We start from the raw sequence: 26,512 nt of genomic DNA, 5'->3' as shown, positions 1-26,512 counted from the left end.
GTGTGTGTACTTCTGCAACATTTTGTTTTTTGTCCCTTAACCAAGATGTAAAAACACATATGCATGTGTAACATGCTATTCTGTATAGAGTGGCTTAAAGTGAAAATTTCGTCATTTGAGTATGTTATGCGTGGATTTTAGTGTTTCATTCAGTAGTTGTAACAAAATGCAGGAAAGGGGGTAATGATCAAGTCGTTATGCAAGTCTGCAGTGGTGAGGCTTAAAAGAGCATTTCCTCCTTTGTTCTGTGGTATTCATTTTTTTGCCCTCCCTTCACAGGCCACTAAATACATGCAGAAAAAATTTTAATTTGGATGCAAAACTGGCATGTTAAAGCGGCCGATATGCTTATATTTTGTTTACGTGCATTACATGCGTTAAGTGTGTTGTGTGAATTATGCATGTATCGTGAATGGCGAGGGTTAAACACTTGATGCATACAATAGGAGTTATTACAATGTTGTTTCGTTATGTGGCTTTTCATCTCATCTAAATCATTGAATGCACAATAAATTTATTGTGAGATGTAATCAAGCATAATTGCGCATTGATGCAAATTAATAAAGTGGCAGATTTATTCTTATGCATTATGCATAGGGCTCTTACAGTGAATGTGTAATGGGTACATATTAGCCAGTACATGAAAGAAAAAAACATGCACAAGTTGATATTTCAAACAAAAGAGGGGAGAGAAATATTATCTCCTTCTTTTTCGCCACAGCATATATATATTTATATATACATTTGTGCCACATATTTTTTTTTCTGTACTTTTGGAAAATTGCCACATTTGCTATAAATTGAGTATATATCCAGGTAGACGCGCATATATACTATATATATGCATGTTGATTTTTTATTTTTTATGTGAATTTGGAAATTTTTCCTTTTTTTTTTTTTTTTTGCCTATAAATAAAAAAATCCATTTAAAGTGACAACTAAAATGAACATTTCCAAAATATTTACCTTTTTTTTTTTGTTATGTGCGACTGAAAAGTTATTAATTGTGTGCAATAGTGGGATCCTATTGTCAAATCAAAATGATTTAGCGCCGTTAAAAGATGTCGATGAAACGTTGGCAGCAAAAAATAGGAAAAAAAAAATTTATTACTCTTTAATATCCTCTGGCATATTTGTCTTTCTTGCCATAGCACTGGGAATTGGGTTTTATATGAAGGAAAAAGAAGAAGAGTATTATTTTCAAAAATATGCCCTCTTCAAGGATAAACGATTTGAGTTTGAAGATCCAAGAGATGGACAAATGCCAAGTACCAGCAGAGAATATGTGGAGCCAGCAGGAAGAAATAAAGTGAATATAGAAGGACCACTAGTCGAAAACACAAACGAAAATGATGTTCCTATAAAAAAATTTAATATCTTTTTGGACAATGCAAGGATAGCTACGCGGCATCATTTTAGTAATTTATCAACGCCACAACAGGAGTATTATGTAAACAACCGGGATTATATAAGAAAGATTGTACAATGCATGGAGGAAAAAGCAGGTGTCCATCTGTCCAGGATGCAAGAAGACTTGGCAGTTTTGAACGTGGAGGATTTTATGCAGAAAATTTCGAAAGAGTAGTCACGATTATGCAGATAAATGGATGTATACGTGCGAATGTGTGAGGGTTGTAGCAGGGAGCCTTTTTTATATCTCGAAATGAGGAAGAAGTTATACCAATAACACGAAGTGATAACCGTTCCTTCGCGCTTTCTTTTTTTTGTGTTTTAGTGTACTCATTTTTATGTGCAGCGTCTGCTCTGTATATGAGCTGCACGAAAATTTTGAATAATTGGCCCAGGGAAAACGGCGTAAATATGAAGTAATGACGAATGCGATAAATAAATGAGAAGCAGGGAATCAGAAATTGTGGTGGCCATCTTACTCCTCTTACGGGCGGAGAAGTGTTATGCGCACAGTGAAATCAGAAGATGTCGGCCGGGTTGAAGTTTCTGCGTGAAGGAAAAAGGGGGCGAAGACGAGCCTGGACATATGAGTTAGAGTTATTCAGTCCTGTTCAGCATGCGTCGTTTATGCCGTTCACACATCACACATAAATAAATATGTACGTGTTTGCGTTTGTAAGCCAAGGGGCGCACGCCAAATTGAAGGATGACGCCAATATGCCTTGTTCTCCAGAGTGGTATATAGTACCAAAACAGGCGCCGGTCACTAATCAGGATTTGTGGGAAGGGTCTTTTGCAGAGGATGACATGCGTATACTGCGCAAATGAAAAAAGTAAATGCCTCTTAAAATGTTATTTCTTTCTTCATGTTCTACATTTTCCACGTGCACGAATTGCAACACGTGTTGTATATAATTGTGTTCAATTAATTTTTTTTGTGCATATTTTTAAAAATTTAATAAATTAAGGAACATAAAATTTGCCTTTCATTTTATGATAATTTAAACTGTGTACAAATACGTAAACATAACTCTATGTATGTTACACTTGTTCGCAAATTAATTTTACCCTTGTGCATCTAATATATATGCGGATATAGGGTGAAAGGATTTTTTTCTGTCAAATGAAAAACATCATTTTTTTTCCCTCCCCTTTTTTGTACTTGAAAAAAAGAAAAAAACTTCGAGAAGATCCTTCTCATTTGAATGAAATTTATTTCTGTATATATTGTTGATTTAGAAATAGTTATGTTGGGGAAAATGTTCTGCAAAAATAGAAGCGTACGTCGTAAGGGGAAGTTCGAATAGGAGGGAACGGAATTGAGGCAGGGGTGATATTGCACTTGTTTTTCGGCAGATAAATTGTTACATAAATGTGTTCACATGTTAATGCTTATTTAATGCGGAGCAATTTTGTAGTATTTCCTCACTCGTAAGGATATATCATATTACCACTGCATAGGTGCTCAAAAGGTCAACTTGGTGATTTTAACAATTTTCACGTATAATTGTCACATTTTGTTTTGTCACGCAGAGGGAAATTTTTTTTGTTTACCAGAATGGTCATTAATGTTTGAAGGCGTATGCATATATACAGATACATACAGACATACATGTATAATACTGCATCTGCATATATTGGAGCAACGGGATTTATTCATTTTTTAAATTAACGTGATTTGGCGAATTATCGCATTTCCTACGTTATATATGTTTTTTATACAACTAAAAATTGGTACCAAAGATAAAATTTCGTCTGCAATGATTTTTCCGTGTTTGTTCTGGAAAAATAAAATGATAAAAAAGACGCTACAAAAAAAGGCAGAAGAGAAAGCAGCAATCATAATGCAAACATCTGTTATACCATTATGCCTATTTTTCATCAACACAACTCGCTGCCACAATCTGTTTTTACAATTGTGCGTGGAGTGAATTGTTTCGATTCAGATAATAATATTTGTCAAATGCTTACAAAATGTACCTAATGACGAATAAATAAACGTAAATACAATATTATCTGACGCTGCATGTGCTTTTTAAGTGTAAATGAAAACTTCCTTGATTAGACAGAACATGTTTGGTGAAACCGCCACCATGTTTTGGAATGATTTACTGTTGCTACCACGTTTAGGAAAGATAAATGTATACGTGCAAAATTATGTACGTCATATATTATTCACCTTTTCGCTATAAATTCGGAAAAAATTCTTGTTTATTATTAGTTCAGGACATATCGAATTTGCGCATATTAAAATTGTTCTACATGAATTATGTATACATGTATAAGTATATATATACGGTCGTTTATGTACATGATATATTGACCAATCGCTAGCTGCATAATGTATTGTATAAAATAACCGAATTGCTGGTGAAAACTGTTGGTGTATCATGCAAAAGGAAAAGGGGGGGGGGGGTGCCGTCTTTTGGCGAATGTGTATCCATTAATGCAGCACTGAGAAGAGATATACATGTACATTATATATATAACTAAATGATGGGTACATTTCTGCTTTGCATATTTATTACGTGTTAGTAATGACAAAGGAGGACGAAATCGGCGGGGCAAATTGTTGGCATCGTTATTAAAAAAAATAAGCGCGCACTTTATATGCAAAATAAAAATTTACCTGTACAAAAGATTTCATTTATATGTATAAATTTGCAAGATATTTATTTGTACAATGTATATACGTGCACGCATAAATTAATTGTAGGAACATTTGCCATTTTAAACAGAAAAAACAACACTCAAAATTGACTACTTTTAAAAGAAATTGATGTATGGGAAAGAAAAGTTAGAAACCAATTATTTACGTATTATTCGTTTATGCATTATTAATTATTATATTTTTTTTTAAACAAAAAGCGTTTCCTTGTTATATGTAAAAAAATTACAAAATTTGTTCGCCTCGTGTTATTAGAATGCAGACATTGTACTTTTTTTGAAGTTAACAACTGCAACCGGTTAAAGTATATATATATGTATACGTATAACATACGTATGTATTTGTACATATAGTTAGTACTATAATTGTTTTCACTTTTGCAACATATTTTGGCTCTCCCTCATTTTTTAGAACATAGGCTGCGGCATTTTTATATATATCACTATACAGAAAACAATAACGCTGGCGGGTACGTATCTCTCTAGGTAGTTATGACCCCACTTGCACGTACAAAATATTAAGTTCTACATTTATATAAAAGTAAAAAGTGCCCCCTTTTTGAGATTCGTTTGGAATATTATTCCTTTTTTTATTAACAGAATTACGACCCTATTATTGTAAATTCTTTTTTTATTAGCAAAATTAACGACCCTGTTCTAAATTCTTTTTTTATTAGCCAAATTACTAACCTGTTCTAAATTCGTTTTTTATTAACCAAATTACTAACTTGTTCTAAATTCTTTTTTTATTAGAAAAATTACAACCTTTTCGTAAATTCTTTTTTTATTAACCAAATTACTAACTTGTTCTAAATTCTTTTTTTATTAGAAAAATTACAACCCTTTCGTAAATTCTTTTTTTATTAAAAAAATTACGACTCTTTCGTAAATTCTTTTTTTATTAAAAAAATTACGCCCCTGTTCCAAATTCTTTTTTGAACAATCTTTCTGTAAAGATGAACAATTCAACGAAATCTAATTACAGGAGGTTATCCCTCTTTGTTAGTTTATCTGTAATGTTTTTGTGTGGTTCTACTTTTGTTTCGGAATATGATACGAATGTAGTGAAGACTTCTTGTGAGGAAGCATCCTGTCAGAAGGGGGAAGTATTCGGGAGGATTCTTGGACAAGCAGGGGTACAGAGCGTACTAAGTGCGAGGAATCAATTAATTAGTCTTAGAAGAAGATCAATTTATTCCCAAATGGATAAACTTATGGATTGTTTATTTAGAGGATTCTTAGATACATTAATGTGGTTTACTGAAGAAGTTTACAAATCCGATGGAAGTGGAGTTGCTAACAATACTGCAATGATTGAAAAAATTATTAGAAAACAAATGTACACAGAGGGAGTTACTCTTTCGAATAGAACGGTAACTAATGAAGTGCAGAGAACGAAGGAGCGTCACGACGAAATTGTAGCACAGGGAACTACCTCCGAGGTAGTCAAACGTATGATGAAGATGTATGAACTTGAAAATAATTTATCCAAAGAAACGATGAAGAAAGTTAGTGATCCAAATAGAACAAACAACGTACATCACATTTTGAATACAGAAATGATTAAACGTAAAATTAAGAAAAAGTTGGAAACCATTCCGTACACTTACGATGATGCTATTATTGATTCCGTGTCCTCCAGAATTATTGGACGCGTTACGGACATATGTAAGGACGAAAATATTATGTAGAGAAATATTTATTTAGTGTATATCTTGGGACTTTTAACTGCTTTGAAATGAAAGGTTAATGATCCGTTCGTCTTTTTGCATGTGCTCTTAACGATCTAGGTGCGCAAGAATCGCAGAAAATAGATGTATGCATGTGTAATGTGTGTATGCTTGTTCCCTGTGCACGTTTGTTTCGCGAGATCGTATAATATATATATATATGCAGATACACATGTATAGGTATATATGCTTGTCAGCCCAATCGCCATCCCCCTGGTGTATGCAACAATATATGCATGCGCTAGTACATTTACACGTCCATGTCTTCGCATAGTGCTATGGTATATTCGCCATTAAAAGGTGTCTCTCTTATAAAAAAGAATTAAGATAATTAAATAATTAAGCTAAGCTTGTTATGATATTATATACTAATGAATAAAATTAAAACAATATGTACATATTTGGTTTTAATTTTTTTCACTTTAGAAATTCTTTTTTATAGGTTTTATATGTTTATATAATTTAGTACTATGTTTTAAGCATAATTTGATTTCGTTTCATCTTTTTTTTTTTTTTTCTCTCTAAACTTATAAAAGTTATTGCTTGTTTGTTATTTATAATTTTTCACTTGCTAGTTTTTAAGTATTGTATATTGTGGTTTAATTTTTTTTTTTTTCTTTTTTCGGAATTAAGTGCCCATTTTGAAAAATAATTATATATAATATATTTTGTACTACGTATAACGCATAGACTTTATATAAGAAAAAAGTTTAAAAGGGACGAACTATGTTAATATGTTATGTGTAGAAATATTTGACGAATTTTATAGTATATATAATAAAGTCATTAAATTGTTCTTTTAATATGTAACCGTGTAGATGTGTCTCGTTACAACTGAGTCTGCTTGGTAGGTTTATATGTGCATGTGTGGTCAGTTATGTTCACCCGGTTATAGTGATGAACGCGCGGGGATAAGCATGCCCACTTGAGGTATATCCGGCCAGTAGTGCACACTTGCCTGTGTGCATTAAACGCATTAAAAAGGTAGAGTAATTCAATGCCTCCATATAATTTGTAGCATTTTCAATGTAAGAGAAAAGAAAAATTCTCTCTTATCTTAGTGTTAAATTTAAGAACTAACTTTTTAAAGCACATTCTAGTGTAGATAATCAATTCTGTTAATAACCGATTTGGGGTTCCTAACTGAGATACGTTTATTTTCTTTATGCTACATTATATAACCGTGTAATGGTAATAAAAATCTTAGATCAGCAACTCTTATCAGTAATGCACCTTATTCCTGCATTGGAAAACTTATTTTTAATAAGAAATAATGGGAATTACCCTCACCATTGCAATAAAAATTTGTTTGAAGATCAAGGGAAAAAAAAAAAACGGCATACGTTTAGTAGATCGGTAATGAGGTTTCACTAATAATTCAATTTAAATGCCCCCTACGTTTTTTACTAACTTATTACCAAATTTTGATACCTGGATCTTTACCATTTTATGATACACAAACTTCGCAAATGGTTGAGGGGGTAAACATAATAGAAGAAGTTCTTACAAAGTTTTCATGGCCATAGATATAAAAAGTGTAAAATTAGCGAAATGACAGAGGAACGTGTAATTAACATTAAGTACGTATTCCTTCTTAACACTTCGTTAAACGTTTAAAAAGGATCATTGCTTATAAGTTTTTTGATTTTCTTGTTTGTCTTTTCGTAAACTCAAAAATGGTATACGTGGAAAGCGTGGAAAGCGACAAATGGGAAAATGCGAATTTGTGCAGCCAGAAGAATGTAGAAGAACAAAATGGAAAAGATGCAGGAGAAAAATAAGAAAGATAGAAGCGAAAATTAAAAAATGTGGGAACGAAGATTAAAGGAAAAATATGTTATACAAGTACACAATCCAAGGGAGAGGCTTGTAGATGCACCTGTGATATAGGCATTTCCATTTTTTTTTTTTAATCACATTTTGAGAATGTCGAATTTTTATTTATAATACTCGTTGGTATACAAGAAAAGAGAGTGAAAATATAAAATCTTTTTATGTGCATTACTGGCAAATAATTAGCGAGAAAAGAAAAAAAAAAAACAAAAAGAAAGAAAAAGTAGAAATTTTCATTCACTTTAGCGTAGAATTCCGGGCCACCTCAAGTAATGTAAAACTGCAAAAAAGAGAATCTTTTTTTAAAATAATGATTCTTGATGTGTTTCTATTTTAATGGTTCCTATATAATATCTTAACTATTGTTTTTTTTCTTTTTTTTATAAGTCGAGAAGGATTCTTGGATTACTTATTTCATGCTCCGTGGCTGTATGCAAAAAGTACACAAATATTTTTCTTAGGAAAGGAGTACCCTCCCCAAAGAATACATTTTTGCATGAAGTTTGCGGTAGTGTGTCACAATTGAGGAGAACATATGTTTGTTACCGCGTACTTTTTTGTAGAGTGGACTTTTTTTATAGAGAGTATTTTTAAATAAAATAATTAAGAGTGTATTTTAAAGATGACAAAATAATAAAAAAATTAGATACGTCTTTAATTTAACTTAATTTAAGTTGATTTAATTTATTTTATTTTATTCTATTTTAATTTAATATATTTTACTTTTAATATTTTTTTCGCAAACCTATATAAGCGTGACACAATACCTGAAGGAGAAAAAATGGTTTAAATATTTTCAAAAAACAAAGAATTTTTACTATAATTTGATTTGATTGATTATTATCAAACAAAACGTTTTAAAAATAATAAAGAATACAAACTTCTGAAACGTTAAATTTACACATTAATGTTTAATTTTCATAATCCATGCTGGATTGAATAGTACATTATTCCTACATAGCTGCACAGAGCTGTGATTACTCTTTTTCCCTATATTTTTATCTTTACTTTTTCGTACTTTACGTTTTGTAAAAAAATAAAAAGATTTCCTTTTATTTATTAATTTTTGTTTCCACATTAATTGTTATTAAAGTATTTTATACATACACATATATACATAAGAAGTGCATATATATCCTAACGAGAATTTTTACTTATAAGAACAATGCGTCCTACAAAAAGGAAAAACACTAAGAAATGTACTATCATAGATTTAGCACCTACGTCTGAGGGGGAAGCTAAGAATTTGAAGGGAGCTGTAGCCAATTCTAAAGGAAGCAATACACAGCAGCCCAATGCTGAATCCAGAAAAACTAAGAAGGGGAATGTCGTTACGAGAAAACAGCAAAAGGGGAAGGCTGAAACGAAAAAACAGCAAAAGAGGAAGGATGAAACGAGAAGATCTCAACAGAGCATGGTTGAAACGAGAGAATCTTAACAGAGCATGGCTGAAATGAGAAGATCTCAAGAATGAATAGCCGAACAGACAATAATTGAGCAAGGAGTTTTTGAAGAAAACCATTTTGGAGAAGTTCGTATTCCTTCGAGAGTTAGACAAAGCTACTACGTTAATGTCTCGCTATGCAACTGTGATAATACAGCATTTAATTATGGACGTATCGTAAAAAATGTGGATATTACTGAACAAGGTAGTAGAAGATATATTGTCAAAATTATGGGAACTGTTATCTGTTATTCTAATGCAAGGTTTATTTCTAATAGAGCTATCGCAATGAAAGTTAAAAAGGTTTATTCTATAGAATACCATGTGACGCGTAAGTTTTTGCGTGATTTGTTAAATAGTGCTAATAATGAGGAGAGGTTAGAATGACGAAGAAATGAGAATGCTATAGAATCAGATTTAATTCAATCTTATCAATGTGTCGCTGGAATTAATTTTTCTAGTAGAATTTCATTAGATAATACTCTAAATCGCATATGCAAACGTCTAAATTATTTTCTTGAGCATAAAACATTAGCAGAAACACATGACTAATAGGATTAAATCATACTTGATTAAGGAAATAATGATTCTTTATGATTTGTGCCAAAAAAATAGATCTAGCAATGACATTATGTAACTACCTAAATGTTACACCGTATGCAAGAGGTGTTAGAGTTTCTGTTGAGTTACCAGTATCTAAGAAATTGCTGTTAAATAGAGAACAATATCCTCCTGTTATTGCTATGGTTAATATGCTCTTGGACGATGCGATTAATGGCATAAATTTTAATTCTTACTCGGATTTTTCTTGATTTTAAATTATGCACCAAGTAATTATAACTAATTTTCTGAGAAAAATTTTAAATGTATATAATTCCTTTAATTGATTTAAGGAAGCCATGATAATTTGAGATTATCTTCGTTTCGTTAGAGCTTTCCTCATTCTAGTTTTCATTCTGCGAGTTTCTTTTTTAACATCATTTTGTTAACCTGCATTAGAGAGAGTCACATAAATTGTGAACAAACAAAACACGAGAAAGTTCAAAATGATCCCATTGATGTGTATATGCATGTTGTATTTTACATATATATATGGGAAAATTCATTAAAAGAAATTGTCAACGTATATGTACAGTCCTTAAGAGTGTTCTTTTTTTTTTTTTTTTTTGCGCGCAAACTTTTTAGCCGTATTAAATACTTTTATTGTTTCCTGAGTGTTAAATTGTGAATTCGTACTTTTTTTAAAACTAGCAGGTTCCATTAAATTGTAGCTATAATGGAAAGGAAACAAGTGCACACCTATTTATAGCCGTGCACGGGTATATCAATTTGGAATTAGTGTAATGGTGAATAAGGCGATTCCTACAAAAGGGGTGAAAGGTTCTCTCTGTCTCTCAGATAAAAAAAATAAAATAAAAGGGAAATAAAAAAAAAAGGTAGTAAGGAAAATATACATTTCCTATTACGCGGGATATCTATTTTTCTTTTTCCCCGATGAAGTTCTGCATTTGCCGCAGACCGTGTTATACTCATGAAGCACAAGACACTGTAACCTCCATTGCAGTAACTACACGTGAAGTTAAAAATTCACGTTTAAACAATGCTAAAAATGGTTATTTAATTTATATGGTTTTCGCTATTGATATTATTTTTTGTAGAACTAAGGATTATCATCAAATTTGATGATCCCTGCGCTTTTGGCGATGGGTAGGGTTGCTAACTCTTTTGGTATGTTCCAGGGTAATTGTAAATACAAAATGGTCATTTTCATCCTTAGAGTTGTGCTACTAATACATAAGGAGGTATTCGCCAAGAACAACCATTTTTACAATGAATCGAGGTCCTTAGTCATCCCCAACTTTTTTACATTTACTGTTTTCTTGTGTCCTTTTTGCCATATTGCCATTTTAGTTTATACTTTATTTTCTATGTTATGGTTATTCCTTCTTTAAGCGCGTCGATGGTGTTTTGACTTTTCATTTTTTCCACCTCACGGATTGTAAGTTGTATGATGTGCGAGCAGGCACATTTGTAATTGATATGTGGAAAGTTCTACATCTTTTTTATTAGCAAAAGTTATAATATTATGCATGCTTGTAAAGGCACATGGAACATTTTTTTTTCCCCTTTTTTTTTTTTTTTTTTTTGGGTTTTAAATACAGAAAGGTTGGGATTTTGTAAATTATACGCTACCATATTAAAATGCACAAACCATATATACGTTTCAGCATAGAGGGGGGAGCGGGGGAGAGGGGAACTGTAAACGATGAGGAGATCATTCAAAAGAATCGCTAATACCGCTATTACTTTTAGGATAGAAAATGTTCACGTTTTATTCCCTTTGCACTCTGTTTTATTTAAACCGGAACAATTTTATTGAAAAAATTTTATGCACGGGGGAAACAAAACCTTTTTTCCTCTAAAATGTGCTTTAGGAAAAATATAATTGCCCGAAAGCGAGTAGTGCATTGCTAGGGGATTATTTAATTTACATACCCATCCAGGTAACGATTTTTTAATAGGTGGATAAATATTTCTTAATTATACAGATCTGGCACATACATTTTTTTCATAATAAAATTTGTCATTTATAAATAACACTATTTATTCATGCTTTCTTTGATTTTTCAATTCTTTTCCTTTATGCGTAAATTTCCCGAGTTTCTAGTGGAGAAATCGTGGTGTTTGTCATCCCTTCGCTCGCTTGCTCGTACTGTTTTTTAATTTTTTTTTTTTCTTACGCAATGGTATTTTTTAACATGCACCGTGCGTAATTTTCTATTTAAATAAGTACTCTTTCGCAGCGCTTCACTATTTGATAAATATCCCTGCTCTATGCAATGTTACACTTGCCATTTAACATTCACATTATTTGGCAAGATTTTCAATTTAATTCTTGTTATTTAGTACTGACTTATTCTTCCAGAGTTATGTTTGCATTGCAATTTATTTCATCATTAGCATTACTAGTATTTATTGTTATTCCTATGACTATTCCCTATGATTATACCCTGCAAGAATTATATATATTAAGTACTATTTTTTATTTCTAGTATTTCTCTTTATATTTTTTACCTCCACCATTTTTTGAACATTTTTATTTTTCTTATGAGCTCCGTATTTACTAGAAGTACACTTAAAAGAAAAGCTATATTAGCAACTTATTTCTCGGCAGAAGTAGTGAAAATTTTATTTTTCCATATAGTAGTAAAGGAAATTAAAAATAAATTTCTAATTTTTATTTTTTTAAAAAATTGGAGCTGCAAATTAAAAAAAAAAATACCCTTAAAAGTTAGCTCATTTTTGCGTGATACATTTATCATACTATTAGTAAAAAATACATAAAAACTTTCTTCCAGCTGATATCACGATAACTTCAAATAATTATTATTTTCTGAAGCAATGTATAGAATTGTATTTGCTAAAATTCTAGTATTCACATTTAGCGCTTGGATATTGCGCGCCTGTGATAATGAAAAGGTAAGAATGCGCACAGGTGTTTAACCTACTTGGCAAAAATTTGCATCACGTACATACAATATATAAATATATATAAGTATGTACGTAATATATCCACCTGTTTACATTGCTACTTGTAATGTGAGCGCTTCCCTACCATTCCTGTTTACATGTCATGTCCTCCCCCTAATGTTTCAAGGTAATAATCGGCCTCGCTTATATTTGAAAAATAAAAATGTATTATTCCCCTTTTTTACGCATTGTGTAATCCCCTTTTTAGGGTTTAAGCTATAACGTGAACAATGGGTTAAAAAATGCGCAAACTGGTCTGCAGTTAAGAGTATCTAGATTGCTTTCAGTAAGCGATTTAGAATCAGAAGTGGATTATAGCAGTTTAGAAAGCTTAGCCGATAGAACTGAAAAAGAAGAAAAAGAAGAAAGAGAAGAAAAAGAAGAAAAATATGAAAAATATGAAAGGCCAGTACACCTTAACTCGCATTCTTTTAGTTTCGATGACGATGAGGAATTGGACCCAGATTTAGAAACATTTAAAGAATATATAAGATATGTAGCAAAGAGTGATAAATCTTTTAAGGATAAATTACAAGATACAAAAGATTATATCAAAAACATGGACCCAATGACAAGAAAAAAAATTAAAAGAGAAATCAGAGACAAGGTAAACGAAAGCAGACGCATGAAGCATCGAAGAAAATGCATGAAATTCCAGGGCTTAAGCCAAGATATGTATAGAGATTTAAAGCACAATAATTACAAAATGATGGTTAAAATGCGTAAGATGGAAAAGAAAATGTCAGTTCTTTCCGGCGGATCCACTATTATGGGAGCTATTTTAGCCTACTTGGTGTACACACTTCAGTTACTTAGCACCCCTATCCTATTCTTCTTTATGGGATTTGCCCTACTTTATTTAGTCTTCAAAAAAATGTAACCAGGACATGGGACGGCGGATGAAAAAAGGAAAAGGAAAGGAAGAAAAATTAGAGGCAAATTAAGGAAGCACAAATTATCAATGAACCCTTTAACAAATGGACATATCTTCCCCTATAACAACTGAGTTGAAATTTTTTTAAGGCTATTTTAAGTAATATAAAATTAAAGAAACATAAAAGTTACTCATGTTTGGAAGAAATTAACAGTTTGATGTATAAGCATATAGAATTTAGTAAAATTTTTATTCGCACCATGTGAACAGCTTAATTTTGTGGCCTATTCTCACAACTGACGAAATAAACTAAATACGACCATCATTTAACGGATGGCCCATGCGATAATCCTTTTGAAATCTAGGGTTCTGCTTAAGACGGCCATTTGGAATTACCATTCTCATAATTTACATTAATATCAAAGGAGAGTGTTTCATTTTTTAAGAAGATATATGTGCGCATAATAGATCTTAATTAGGGGCATATGTTTTTTTATACGATTTATAAAGCGTTTCTTTTGATATAATTACACTGTGCTGAATTAATTTACATTTTTTCATTTACGTTACTGTCGTAATTTCTGTGCTTTGCTGAATTTAAAGGTCGATCGTGTTTATATTTATTTTTTCTTTTTATCACATATATTGTATTACGGTATATAGTATAATATTTTATTTTATTACATTATATTATTTTATGTTATAGTGTATTGTATTTATACTTCATTTTCTTACAAAGGAAGCCCACGTTTTACCATTTTATTGAATGTATTCATTCTTCATACGATTAGTGATTTCGTGAGTTTCACCTACTAGTTATAAGAAATCCGTTTCGAAAAAATTATAAAGAAGAGCGTCTATGAGTATATATAAATTCATATACATGTATGTATCAAATACACGATTTTCCAAGACATAAACGAATCATTATTTCTGCATTTTCCTGCACGACACCAGAGATAGAATTTATGAGTAAAATAAAATGGACATGGGGGCCATAGTGTTTTAGGTATACCGAAGCAGACAGGTCATGAAATAATATAGCTTCTTACGTTAAACAGAAAAAGATAAGATCATTTTTCTATATCCGAACTATTTTGTTATGTAGGTTTACATAAGCCAGAGATGCGTTACTTCTTTAACGAGCTCGTGTGTATCTCCTCTTGAGTTATTGAGCAGTTCTTTTTTTTTTTTTTTTTTTTTATGCATTCTTAAGAGGGTTATCAAATGCAAATATTTTGTCTCTCCTTGAGCATTCAAAAAATGTTACTTTTTTAAAGTGGAATTTTGGGGTAGCAGAAGATGGTTGATTATCATATTATGGGGAAGCTTATATTTAAGAATATACGACTTAAATGCAAACCTTATATGTTACAATCTTACACAGCAGTATATTCTTTATAGAGATGCACCTACAGTTACATAGGAGGTGCGTAAAAGGTTGCAAGTTTTAAACACGCTCTTCTGTCAAATTTGCTGTAACGACTGATACGCTGTTGAAATAAATAACGATTTAGGGAAATAGCGTATTTGGATGCATTTTAACAAGTAAAGAATAAGGAGAAAGCCACATTTTCTTTTTGTTACCAAAGTATGCAAAGCTAGCTGCCTTTAGAGCCTTAATACTGTTACACACAATAAGTTGTGCGTACTAGAATTGCGCTAAGGTTACTTAGACAGCGTTTCGCTAAAAGTCTGATTTGATCTTTTCATGTTCGCTAGGTGGGTAGTTCGCCACTTCGCGCGAGATTCCCTTATTTATTCTACGCTCAGAATTTATAAGAATTAACAGATTAATGGACACAGCATTGTGAAAAAAAAAGGAAAGGGGCAATATTATTTAATATGGCAAAAACTTCATTCGTAAACCCTTTTCCTATTAGCTAGCAATTTTTTCTTATGAATAGAAGGAATCCATATCCTAAATGGATGATCTTCTCTCTCTCTTGAGCGAAACTGCAAAATTTTGTTATACCCACAAAAAGGAAATAAAACCCGGAAGTGTCATAAATGTGTTGCACCAAAAAAAAAAAGGAACACCGTCTGTATCGAAAAGCATACGTGGGAGCACATTATATTTATTCTTATTAGGTCCAAGGTTTTCTCTCCCTTTTAGTATAGAATTGTCTATTATATTGTTCCCATTGATTCCACAAGGTGTCAACATATTTTTTTCTTCTTTTCATTTTAATTATATAGAAATGGAATAGCATTTTCATTACTAGGTAGGGAGTAGTAAATGGGGTAAGATATATGCCCGTATAATTAAAGACAGCAAGCAACTTTTATAACGAACAAATACATTAGTTTGTCATTAGGAGGATATTTACATTCATCCTGTTTTTGATACAACTGTTATTTTTAATAATGCAAAAATGATTTATAATATATTTATTCATAAGTCAAAGATGGTTTATTCCCGCCGTAAAACAAAAGCAAAGAAACGTCACAATTAATGGTAACTATTTTGAATCTGTTATTACTTTTGTTATTAAAAAAAAAAAAAAGTGAATATTTATTTTGCGGCAATTTGCGGTTAGGCGAAAGGATGTTTTAATCTTCTTTTATTATATACAAAAATGTGAGGAATAATATATATACTGTTAATATTAAAAAGAAAAAAATTATAATTTCCAAAAAGGGGACTCAGGTATAGGTTTTTTTTTTTTTTTTTAAATAAATTAGTGCATGTATTATTTTTCATTTGTTAAGGGTAGTTTATTAAAAATTATGCAATCATTATTATATAATGATTGGATTGTATCGATCAAGCATATTTTATTGTTATAATATGTATACTCTTCTAGGCCAGAAATGAAATATTTTTTTTTAATGGACAACAATATTTTTTTAGTATAACGCAATTGCCAAAAAAAAAAAAAAAAACAAAACGACAAAGGAAAGAAAAGGAATTGATTAAGACTAAGCTAGAGTATATTCAAAAAGAAATATTTTATTTATATTAGGATTTTAATTAGCCAGTGCTCTAAAAAAACTAATTTTTTATAGAATAGGCTTAAGTCAAATATATACCGTTAATAATAAATATTTATTTTATTGAGCAAGAGGGAGAAACCTCCCTTTTTATAACAAAATTGATTATTCTGTGCGTTCTACAAATGGACCATATTAGTGATATAATAACACGTAATTAAGAATATTTCATTATTTTATTTATTTATTATTTATCCTTTTCCATTCGTAGGTTCGTATATTTATATATTGTTTCATTACGACATGAAGCCTTAATGAAATTTTATCTTTTGAAATTATTTTTTTCTTTTTGAAAATATTTCATTTATCTAAAAAGTATTGAATTATTATTTTATTGCATAATTAATAATTTTTACTAAAAAAGTAATTAAACGTGAATTTTTTATTATATAAAATAAAAACGTTAAAGTTGTTTATTTTTATATAATAAATTAGCATTATATAAAATTTAGAAAATTGTTATTCCTGCAACTTTGCTAATAAATATATATTATCTTATTCTACTGAAGTAAAAATTTATATACAAGAATATATTACATTTTTAAGGAATGTATTTTATCTTCGTTCCTTAAATAAAATCCTTATTACCATTCCATATATTTTAATTTATGATATAGGATTTTGTAATTTGCAGATTTAAATTATTTTTAAATTTCAAAGCAAGAACCCTGCCCCCCAAAAAATGTTTCTGAAAAATAAGGAAATCTCCTCAATTGACACAATGAGTTATAGATATAATATCCTCGTGGATAAAAGCTTACGTAAGGCTGATGCAAATGTTTTAACAAAAGATCAACCAAAGAAGGAAGTATTGAACTCAATTTTTTTCTATTCCAAGATTTTTGCCTTTACCCTCCTGATTTGGGCTTCACAATGTTCCTATAGCCATGTAAGGATTATATGTAAAGCTAAGAAGTTCTTACGTGTCTTTATGTGTGAAAAATGATGCTTCTAATTCTTCCTCTGTTTCATCATGGTGTTTTTGGATTTGCACACGAAGACTGCACATATGCTGTAGAAATTAAGCGCATATTTTCGTGCTTCAATGGCGAAGCCTGTATTATGTAAATTTCGCTTTAGAATTATAATTATATTTACACTCTTCTACCATTTATCTTTTCCTTTTAGACCAATTTTAGCAGTTCGCATGATGAGGTGTACACTGCAGGAATCGTAGAAAACGCAGCTTTCAACAGATGCTTAGCATCAAATAAACCACGAGGAAACAATCCACCAAACCCACATGGATCTTATATGTCAGAAGGCGCCAATGGTCAACAGAGTCCATCAACTTCACAGGGTGCACCACCCTCACCTGCACCCCAACAAGCAGAAGCTGGAGGAGCAGCACCTTCCGAGCTAAATATCGACATTGAACAAAAATTAAAGGACTTGAAAGATGTCATTTGGGATAAAGTAGAGAATGCAGTTGAATGGGGAACCCTCTCAGATAATGTAAAGGGTTATTTAGGAAAAATCGATTTAAACCTTGAAAGCAAAATTCTTGATGAAGTTAACAAAGCCAACAGAAATAGCAATTTAATGGAAATTCCAGATTGCAGAACGCAGATAATCAATAGTTTCTCCCAGAATTATACCATTATAACTCCACCCCTATTGTTATTAATCTTATCCATTTTGACATCCGACAGATGTAAGAAGCATCTGGCAAACGTATTGTTGACATCTGTTCTAGTAACATTAACTTATATCTTCTTTAAGCTGAAAAAAATTGATGATATTAAAAAACAAAGTGCCAATGCTGACCAGAGCCATAAGAACGATAGTGGATATACTGGTAAAAAGGCTAAGGATAAAACTAAAAGTGCCCGTGACTAGTAGAAGCAGCACAGAGGGATGTGCAAAAAAAAGAAGAAAGAACCCTATCTTCTATAACACAAGGGTAGCAAGTATTACCAAGTGGAATGTATAATAATAGTGTATACTAAAGTAAATTAGACAAAAAAGATATATGATAATAACACCCATTATTATGATGCAACTTTGGGAGAGTTTATAACTTATCAAAATGGAATAAGCGCACGATTTTTAGCGTACCTTTTTTCGATATCTCCTCAAAAATGATGCAATATATAGTACATGGTAAATATTGAAAATTTATACATAAAATAATTTGGTTTTTGTAAAAATTTTCACCATTTTCTTGAGGTAGATTTTTCTAATAGGTTAAGACGACGCTGCATACGTGTTTACATATGTCTATATGGATATTCATATCTATTGCCCCACATAGGATTATTCCCATTTTATCTGGTCATTTAGATTATTGCTGTAGTGTTGTTAAGGAGAAAGGGTCCTCACAATATATATCCTTTTTTCGCTTTTTTTTTTTTCTTTTGCCAAAGGGCACAATATGTCTTTGTGTGACTATTATTTATGAATTTCCATCTTTTTTTTCAAAATGATTAATAGGAATACAACTACTTTCTATAAACCATTTAATCAATTACTTGAATTTTTAAAAATTAGAGCTTTTTTTTTTTCTATATATATGTGTGTATATGTAAATATATATACAATGTGTACAACTTTGAAGGAAAACTCATTTACTCCCTATTAACTATGATGAGTACCTTTGAATAATTGATTTTAAAATAAAAGGCCAAGAGTGAATATACGCTTGTGTATATTAATGAAACACATATTCGGTATACATCCCTTCTGCCTATTTAAAATGCGTATAATTATGTGACACACTTTTCCCGTGTAAGAAAAATGACAAATCGTGAGAGTTACAGGAATATGTATATGTTATGTACGAAATAAATGTTGTACAAGCTTCATAGATTAATGTTATCCGTTTCTCTACTATCTTTAAGATAAAAAATGGTGTATGTTATTTGTTTCTAAAGGAATCTAGACAATCCAGAAAGGGAAAGAAAAATAAATAGGGGGTTGTCATAGAAATGGCAAAGTGAATAAGGCATAACCTGATGATGCAACTGGACTTCACCTTTCTTCATTATTATATTTTTTATACCTGTGATAAATTTTTATTTGTGAGGAAAGGGATAATCCGTTATTTCGAATGAAATTGCTAATAATGGTGTTTTATTAGGGCGCCTATAAAAAAAGTAGCTTGATATGTAACGCTAACTATGTCTAAAATCCTTCATGGAGATGCAGAAGACGCGTAGTGTAAAGAAAAACAAAGAGAGAGGTATCTAAGAATCGGAAAAAGATTCATTTCTTTTTCTACATTTATTGCGATTTTATCTTATTTTTTCATTCAGAAAAGAGTTGGCGAATAAAGGATAGGTCCCCACAAGTTAAATTCTTTTTCATGATTCTATCTTTACGAAATAATCGTTTTTATATTTCCCCTTGATTCGTTTACAGAGTTGAAGGAAGGAGCTTCTAATGGAAGAATTCGAGGGGTGTTCCTATTTTTTTCATGATTTGGCAGTTCATTTATAGTAACACTCTAGATTTTTACTCCCACATGAGTTTGTTCGTATTACGCAAGATAAAGGTGCACACGCGGAAAATATGCTTTATAGAGGTTCCTATTCCCCTCCATACACATAACTATGTCTTATGGGAAGAGGAAAGGTTCATTAAATGGCATTTAAGGTGTGTTTAAAGTTATTCAAAATAATTCTCAGTAGTATCTCTCATTTTTAAGATGCAAAGGCAGAACATTAACCTTAGGTCGGGAACATACTCCACCATCAGCACTGCAAAGGTATGTCATAAGTGTATCTGATTTATTTAACCTATCATACCATACCATTCTTTTTACATTTCTGACGTATATTTTTATTTGCAATTTTTTTAGTATGCATAGGAGAGAGAGAGAAAAAAAAAGGATCTTTCAAAATGATTTATAAGTATAGACTGAGTATAAAAAATTTTAACTGACAACATGGGTCAATATTATTTATATTTTCTCCAGATGTGCACCTTGCAACACATAGGGGTTGCCTATCATATTTTGTTATGTTACACTAGGGGATCCCTTTAATAAATAAAGGTCTGGTATCGAATAAAATAGTGGTGAAATTAACTTTGTATTAAATTGTATTTATTTAGGTAAGATACATTTTTTCGTTTTTTTTTAACGCCACTTGGTAGGAAGTTTAAGCATTGCCTTAAGAAATGAATTTACTAAAGTTCCGGGTTATAAGTTGATTTTATTTTTGCAAAGTTACGATCAGATCTGGGTGATATTTTATTTTGGCCTACTTTAAAGATGGCAACAAGGAGAAAATCCCATTCGGTTGAGAATGCTTTCTTGTTAATTATATACGTTATTGGTACATCGTTTAAAAGAAACCATAGAATTAGGACAAACTATTTTACGACAATAGGGGTTACAAAGAAGCTGAATATCATGAAAGGTGTAATAACTTTCAATAATCGATGCTGTGCAGAATGACTGACATAATCTTTATTCATAAGGCACAATAAAACCGGATAATCGGCAATAATTTATTAGGTCACAAGATATCCACTGTGTATTATTTTTACTTTTTAAATATAAAGCTCATCATTATATCTACAAGGAGGGTCATCATAAAGAAAAGATCAAATACATGTGAGCTTTCCTCCCGCATGAATCGTCTTACCCTATTTCCCATTCTAATACAATTTTTAAACTTTTTACATTACTATTTGTTTTGTTTTTTCTGTTTTGGCTCTGTGATAACCCATTTAGGTGAAAATGCCCATAAGTTCCTGCTACAGGTATTTTATATTTACGTATGATAGGACACTATTTGGTTTTTCAGAGATTAAATAAAATGATTCTGTTTTTTTGTCCCCTGAAGGAGTCAGCTGGGAAATAGCTCTTATATATCTAATCTTTAGAATTATCTGATTGAGTGAGAGAAGTGCAATAACTAAGGATCCCTTCACCTAAATGTTCCCGATTACACTATTAAATGAAGTAAAAAGAAAAAAAATTATAGCCCAATTATGGCCTTTCTAACAAAATATGATGGGTATAAATAGTGTACTTCACCTATTTATATGTATACTCGCATGCACACTCTGTGGTGTAAAATATAATTATTTTGACATACTTAAAAATCATCAAATTAGATCAAGATGGTTATTAATTTTTTTTTCTATTTTTTCTCCCATTTATGCCATTATTACGCAGTATTATTTAAGAGAAACGAACAATAAGATGTAATTAAGCAAAGAAACAAACAAGTAAGCAATTTATCATTTTGCAAACTATCTTTTGTTCGAAATTAGCACTTTTCTGCATTATCCAAATTTAAAGTTTTATTTTTTTAAGTTTTGCCCTTTCATTTAACATTGTAACTATCGCATATATTAAAAGGTTATATTTCCCAAATTTATATTACATAATTATTTTACACTGTGCGACTTTTGCTAATTAGTAAAATTTATTGAAACTAGAGGAATTTATCATAATAAGAAAAAAAGAGAAAAAATATTTTTAAGTCGTTTTTTTCCTCCCCTTGTTTTAATATCCCCTTGTATTTATCCCATTGGTTGTAATTGGTGCAATCAGTTATGGTACGAAGAATTGACCGCTACGTTTATAATGTTTTGCGTTAAAAATTGGAGGGCAATGTTTTGAAGAAAATTTATTATGAGCGTACTTCTATACTTCCAAAAGAGTTTTGGCGCAGTTGATTTACTTTAAAAATTTTCATTTTCCTAAAAAGAAAGGAACGTTGATTTGAGTACACACACAAAGCGGTGTTATGTGTAAAAATGCATGATGAAAAAAAAAATAAGAGAAATCCCCATTTAAGAGGATCATATGTACCGTAGAAAATGCTAAAAATTGTACAAAGGAATTGATGTCAAAGTATTTGTAAAAAATATCGAAAAAATGTATTTTTTTAGATTCATTTTTTTTTTCTTTTTTAAATAATGAACAACCGTATATATATGAACCTTACCTTGTATAATTATTACCAGCGCGGCTGGGGGGTGGGGGAAAGAAAAATCCAGTAAATATGGCGTGTGTTCTTCGTATCATTTTGGCTTTCACCCGTATCGTCTGGATGTCACCTTGTTCAACCATTGATGTAAGTTGGCACGGCCTTTGCGCTTATTATATATATATATCTACACATGTTCAGTGCACATTTTAATGACATATATGTTGAAAATGCAAGACTCCTTTAATTTAAAAATGCTTCATGTTCTAAAAATGTTTGTTTTACAGCCAAGAGTTCAAGAGGAATTTCTTAGGAGTGTGTTAAAATATAAAAGACCAGGATTAAAGCAGAATTCACGTTTTTACAAAAATGTAATAGAGGAAAAGGAATACCTTTCTCAGAAAGTAGATGCCTATAAAGAAAAGCATAATTTAAAAGATTTCAATCGTAAAGACCCTGCTGCAATAAAATTAACTGGTAATAGATGTGTTGATGCGATAAAAATGATGGATGCTGACGTGTATAAATGGTTACGCCGAAAAATGGTGTCCGGGTTTGAAGACCCTGCTAAAATACCTAAAACGTGCTGGGGCCACTTCGCTCAATTCGTGAAAGACAACATAGTTCTTTTTGTACTTATATTATATGTAGTAGCTGCAATTACTCTTTTTCAGCTTAATCCTGCGAGCGTGGTTAATTCTATAGCTTTTACAATGTTAATATCGGTGCCTATTATAATTGGATTATATCTTTTCGATAAGGTGTTGAATATATTTGTCACGTACCTTTTTTATAATGATTAAACATTGCTGATATTATAAGTAACTTTTCTTCGTCAGTGAAAGGCTAAAATCGGGGTCAAACAGTTATGTGGAGCCATCCGCTGAGTAACCTTTCAAGGGATGCCGTAGGATCACTCGTTCGTATGAAAACTTAAATGGATGCTTTGAGAGTGAATGTGTCGGAGATGCACCATGTATATGCATACATATAATGTGCATGCATAATAGTGTTGTTAATTTTTTTCTTTTCCTTGGCATATTTTTAATTAACCTTTCCGAATGTAGTTCGATTCACTATGTTGTATATAAACGTGTGCATTCTTTTAGATGACTTGTTTTTTTTGTGTGTATAGTAATGATACGAATCCTACACTCGTATGATATTTCTTTAGAAATATATGTTTTATGTCAAACTAAGCTTACATGTACATATTAGAATTAAATTAATTAATAACCCTTTTTGCATTTATAATTTTTCCTAAATGTATATATTTCTTTTATGTTTTAATGAAACGCTTATTTTTGCATCCATTCTTAAATAAGACATGGTTCTTTTATTTACTATATAGTATATTTTAAAAGTTTTTTTTTTTTTTTTTTTCTTACATGGATATGTCCCTATTTTTTACAATTTTCTCATCTCAGGTGAGGTTTTATAACCTCACAAAATTTATTCTGAAGAATATATTTTTTAGAGTATGCTTTTTTTGTGGCTCGATCGTACTTTTTATTCAACGTCGACCTTTACAATTTTAAAAACATCGCAAATATTACTATGGTAATATAACCGTGGAAAGATAGCTCTAGAAATAATGTCAATTACACAATTTCGTAGCTTTATGGGTATGCCGTTTTATCCTTAACATTTATAAACTTCCTACAGATACAGGCAGTTACATGACTATGCCGTTATCACAAGGAATGGCCCGATGGAGCGTACGTTTAAGACGGTCTGGAATAAAAATTCTATTAACAAGAGTTCAATAATCTTATGGAAAACATCTATGTTTTCTTCGATATGGTGACTTCCCCTCTTTGCACAGTCGTGGCGTGTGAAGGCGTTCATTTAATTATGCCAAAAGGATATTCAGGCGCTTTCTGGGCGTGCACATGTAACTTATTTACATTGAGAAGTCTTTTTTGCAAAAAAAAAATACTGCCTACATATAAAATAAATGTAACTATTCATGCACAACATATGCTTAAGCAAGACGGGTGGCGTTTTTCACGAAGAGGAATTACGCTTAAATTTAAATATATATTAATCAACTAAGAGATGTTCCAGACTTAGAGGGCTTAGCAATAAAGCAAAGGGACAAGGAAAAGTTAAGGAAAATAATTAGGAAGTATATTTTTTGTTTCAACTCTGACAAGTAATTTTTACAAATTTCAGCTGCATTATTTCAGCTTCAAAATATAATAGGTATTTATAAAATGATCTATCAATTTGTACCTTCGTATAGCTACTGCGCATAATATTTGGAGGGTCCTAAAAGTGCCATTTTTCTTCTTTAAAAAATTGATTTGTATAATTTATCATCTACACAGAAACGTGTGTACAGTAGACGCCCTCGTTGGCTTGTTATAGTGGTGTGTGCTGTATGCTACGTTTATCCATAACTAACAGTTGCAGAGAAAAGGTATGTTTAATGGTGTTAAATTGTTGAGCATCTCGTGGTGACGCGTTTACTTGCGATGAAAATGTGGAGTTGTTTTACCTTTGCGTTCCTCACCATTTTTTACCATTTCATACCCTTTTTTTACTTCCCGAGTGATGCACTATGTCTTCTATTTTGTCGGTGATAAGACGTTTTTTTTTTTTTCATTTTTTTCTGTCTTCTTACGTGATATTACATTTTACCTAGCGTCTTTGCATCTTCAATAACCTCTTCTATAAACATTGAAAAGACGGAAAAAACTTGGGATAGCATAAATGCTACATTAACTTCTGTATCATGTGGAGTATTACTCAAATCGTTCAGCGTCCTTTGAATGGTATTACGTACATGTTCTAAGTATTTGGCCCATTTATTATTCCATATTCCTCCCCTCCATGCTTTTTCTACTTGTTGTGTTCTTTCATTATATTCTTTTTCCATATCTTCAACTGACTCTTTCCATATTGATGATATTTTGGTACACAATCCTCTGAAATCATCACTATGTGCACTGGTATCATCCGATTCAGTGTTATATAAATTGTTTTGTTCAGTTCTGGTCCCTATAGCAAAATCTTCCTTATATGGTTGATCTACAAGCGTTTCTGTCATTATTCTTCCAAATGGTTGGTTTGGTAGATCATGAGACATATTTTGCGTACCCATGGGGCTATTCATAGATGTGCTACAAAGGGAAAAAAAAAAAGAAAAAATCCATTATGAATTTTGCGTCCTTTTTATAAAAAATTGCTTCTAGAGATATGGCTACCACGCGTGAACACATAGGTTGGAAGGATTAAAGGTGTAGATATAAGATGTGTACTTATATATTTTAGAGCATAACTGAGAGGTAAACTTAAAAACATAAAGAGTTATTTAACATTTTAGAAAAAAGTAAATCTTACTTTGCACCGAAGGAATAATTATATTTCCATACTAGGAGCAATACGAAGATAACATTAAGAACGAGGGTTTTCATTTTTACTTTTTCGTTTTTACGCTTTGACCTTATGCTGGCAACTGAGGAATTGCTCGTATAGTTTCTCTTTTTTTCTGCATTTTGCGAACAAAATTGGTTGTAATATGAATAAGTGCTTATAAAAGGGCACTCTTCTTAAATACAATTTTTTCAAAAATTATATGGAAGGAATAATTTAAGAAGGGAAATTTTCAATATCGCTATAACGTTCCTTTGGTAGTAAAAACAAACCTGCTTCCTGTTATAGTAGAACTAATGTTATATATCTTATATATATAAATCCGTTTAGCTTATATATGTGGAACGGCTCCGAAGCCCGTTTCTATGAAAAAACTAATTTATAATAACGGAAATAATAAAACAATATCGTTGTTGCAGTCATTTATGAGGTAGAGAAAATTGAATAAAGAGTTTTATTGAAATTTATACATATGTATATATGTATTCATATATGTTGTAAAAGTAAGCATTATGATGTTATATTAATTTATTTAGATGAATAAACGAACGTTAGAAAAAAACCTTTTATAATTTAAATATACTTATAAATTTTTCTTTTCTTCATTTTGAACAAGTTGTTTTGAAGATATTATTCCTATAGTACCATTTAGCCAAATTATTTTGCAATTCCGTAGCAACTCCTAGGAATAATTTTTTTTTTTTTTTTTTTTTTTTTTTTCTTGAGACGGAGTCTCACTCTGTCGCCCAGGCTGGAGTGCAGTGGC

At 31.1% G+C, this 26,512-nt stretch overlaps 7 protein-coding genes across 7 annotated transcripts; 6 read left to right on the top strand and 1 right to left on the bottom strand.

Annotated features, from left to right (window-relative positions):
- Nucleotides 1–943: 943 nt before the first annotated feature.
- Nucleotides 944–1,585, top strand: C922_04607 (hypothetical protein; the record flags this gene model as incomplete). The annotated part of the gene is made up of 1 exon (XM_008820186.1): nt 944–1,585. The coding sequence occupies one exon, from the start codon at nt 944–946 to the stop codon at nt 1,583–1,585; it is 642 nt and encodes a 213-aa protein (XP_008818408.1).
- Nucleotides 1,586–5,033: 3,448 nt separating this feature from the next.
- Nucleotides 5,034–5,768, top strand: C922_04606 (hypothetical protein; the record flags this gene model as incomplete). Its single annotated transcript, XM_008820185.1, has 1 exon — nt 5,034–5,768. The coding sequence occupies one exon, from the start codon at nt 5,034–5,036 to the stop codon at nt 5,766–5,768; it is 735 nt and encodes a 244-aa protein (XP_008818407.1).
- Nucleotides 5,769–8,805: 3,037 nt separating this feature from the next.
- Nucleotides 8,806–9,896, top strand: C922_04605 (hypothetical protein; the record flags this gene model as incomplete). Its single annotated transcript, XM_008820184.1, has 3 exons — nt 8,806–9,057; nt 9,127–9,415; nt 9,700–9,896. The coding sequence occupies 3 exons, from the start codon at nt 8,806–8,808 to the stop codon at nt 9,894–9,896; spliced, it is 738 nt and encodes a 245-aa protein (XP_008818406.1).
- Nucleotides 9,897–12,486: 2,590 nt separating this feature from the next.
- Nucleotides 12,487–13,495, top strand: C922_04604 (hypothetical protein; the record flags this gene model as incomplete). The annotated part of the gene is made up of 2 exons (XM_008820183.1): nt 12,487–12,564; nt 12,824–13,495. 2 exons carry the CDS (start codon nt 12,487–12,489, stop codon nt 13,493–13,495), a joined length of 750 nt encoding a protein of 249 aa, XP_008818405.1.
- A 3,670-nt stretch (nt 13,496–17,165) lies between these two features.
- On the top strand, nt 17,166–18,322 carry C922_04603 (hypothetical protein; the record flags this gene model as incomplete). The annotated part of the gene is made up of 2 exons (XM_008820182.1): nt 17,166–17,372; nt 17,612–18,322. 2 exons carry the CDS (start codon nt 17,166–17,168, stop codon nt 18,320–18,322), a joined length of 918 nt encoding a protein of 305 aa, XP_008818404.1.
- Nucleotides 18,323–22,598: 4,276 nt separating this feature from the next.
- C922_04602 (hypothetical protein) lies at nt 22,599–23,171 on the top strand (the record flags this gene model as incomplete). The annotated part of the gene is made up of 1 exon (XM_008820181.1): nt 22,599–23,171. The coding sequence occupies one exon, from the start codon at nt 22,599–22,601 to the stop codon at nt 23,169–23,171; it is 573 nt and encodes a 190-aa protein (XP_008818403.1).
- Nucleotides 23,172–25,000: 1,829 nt separating this feature from the next.
- C922_04601 (hypothetical protein) lies at nt 25,001–25,787 on the bottom strand (the record flags this gene model as incomplete). The annotated part of the gene is made up of 2 exons (XM_008820180.1): nt 25,001–25,493; nt 25,714–25,787. 2 exons carry the CDS (start codon nt 25,785–25,787, stop codon nt 25,001–25,003), a joined length of 567 nt encoding a protein of 188 aa, XP_008818402.1.
- Between the last annotated feature and the right edge of the window lie 725 nt (nt 25,788–26,512).

Source organism: Plasmodium inui (assembly GCF_000524495.1).
Source record: "Plasmodium inui San Antonio 1 unplaced genomic scaffold supercont1.26, whole genome shotgun sequence".
Taxonomy (NCBI): Eukaryota; Apicomplexa; class Aconoidasida; order Haemosporida; family Plasmodiidae; genus Plasmodium; species Plasmodium inui.
This window is presented reverse-complemented; position numbering and strand designations above follow the sequence as displayed.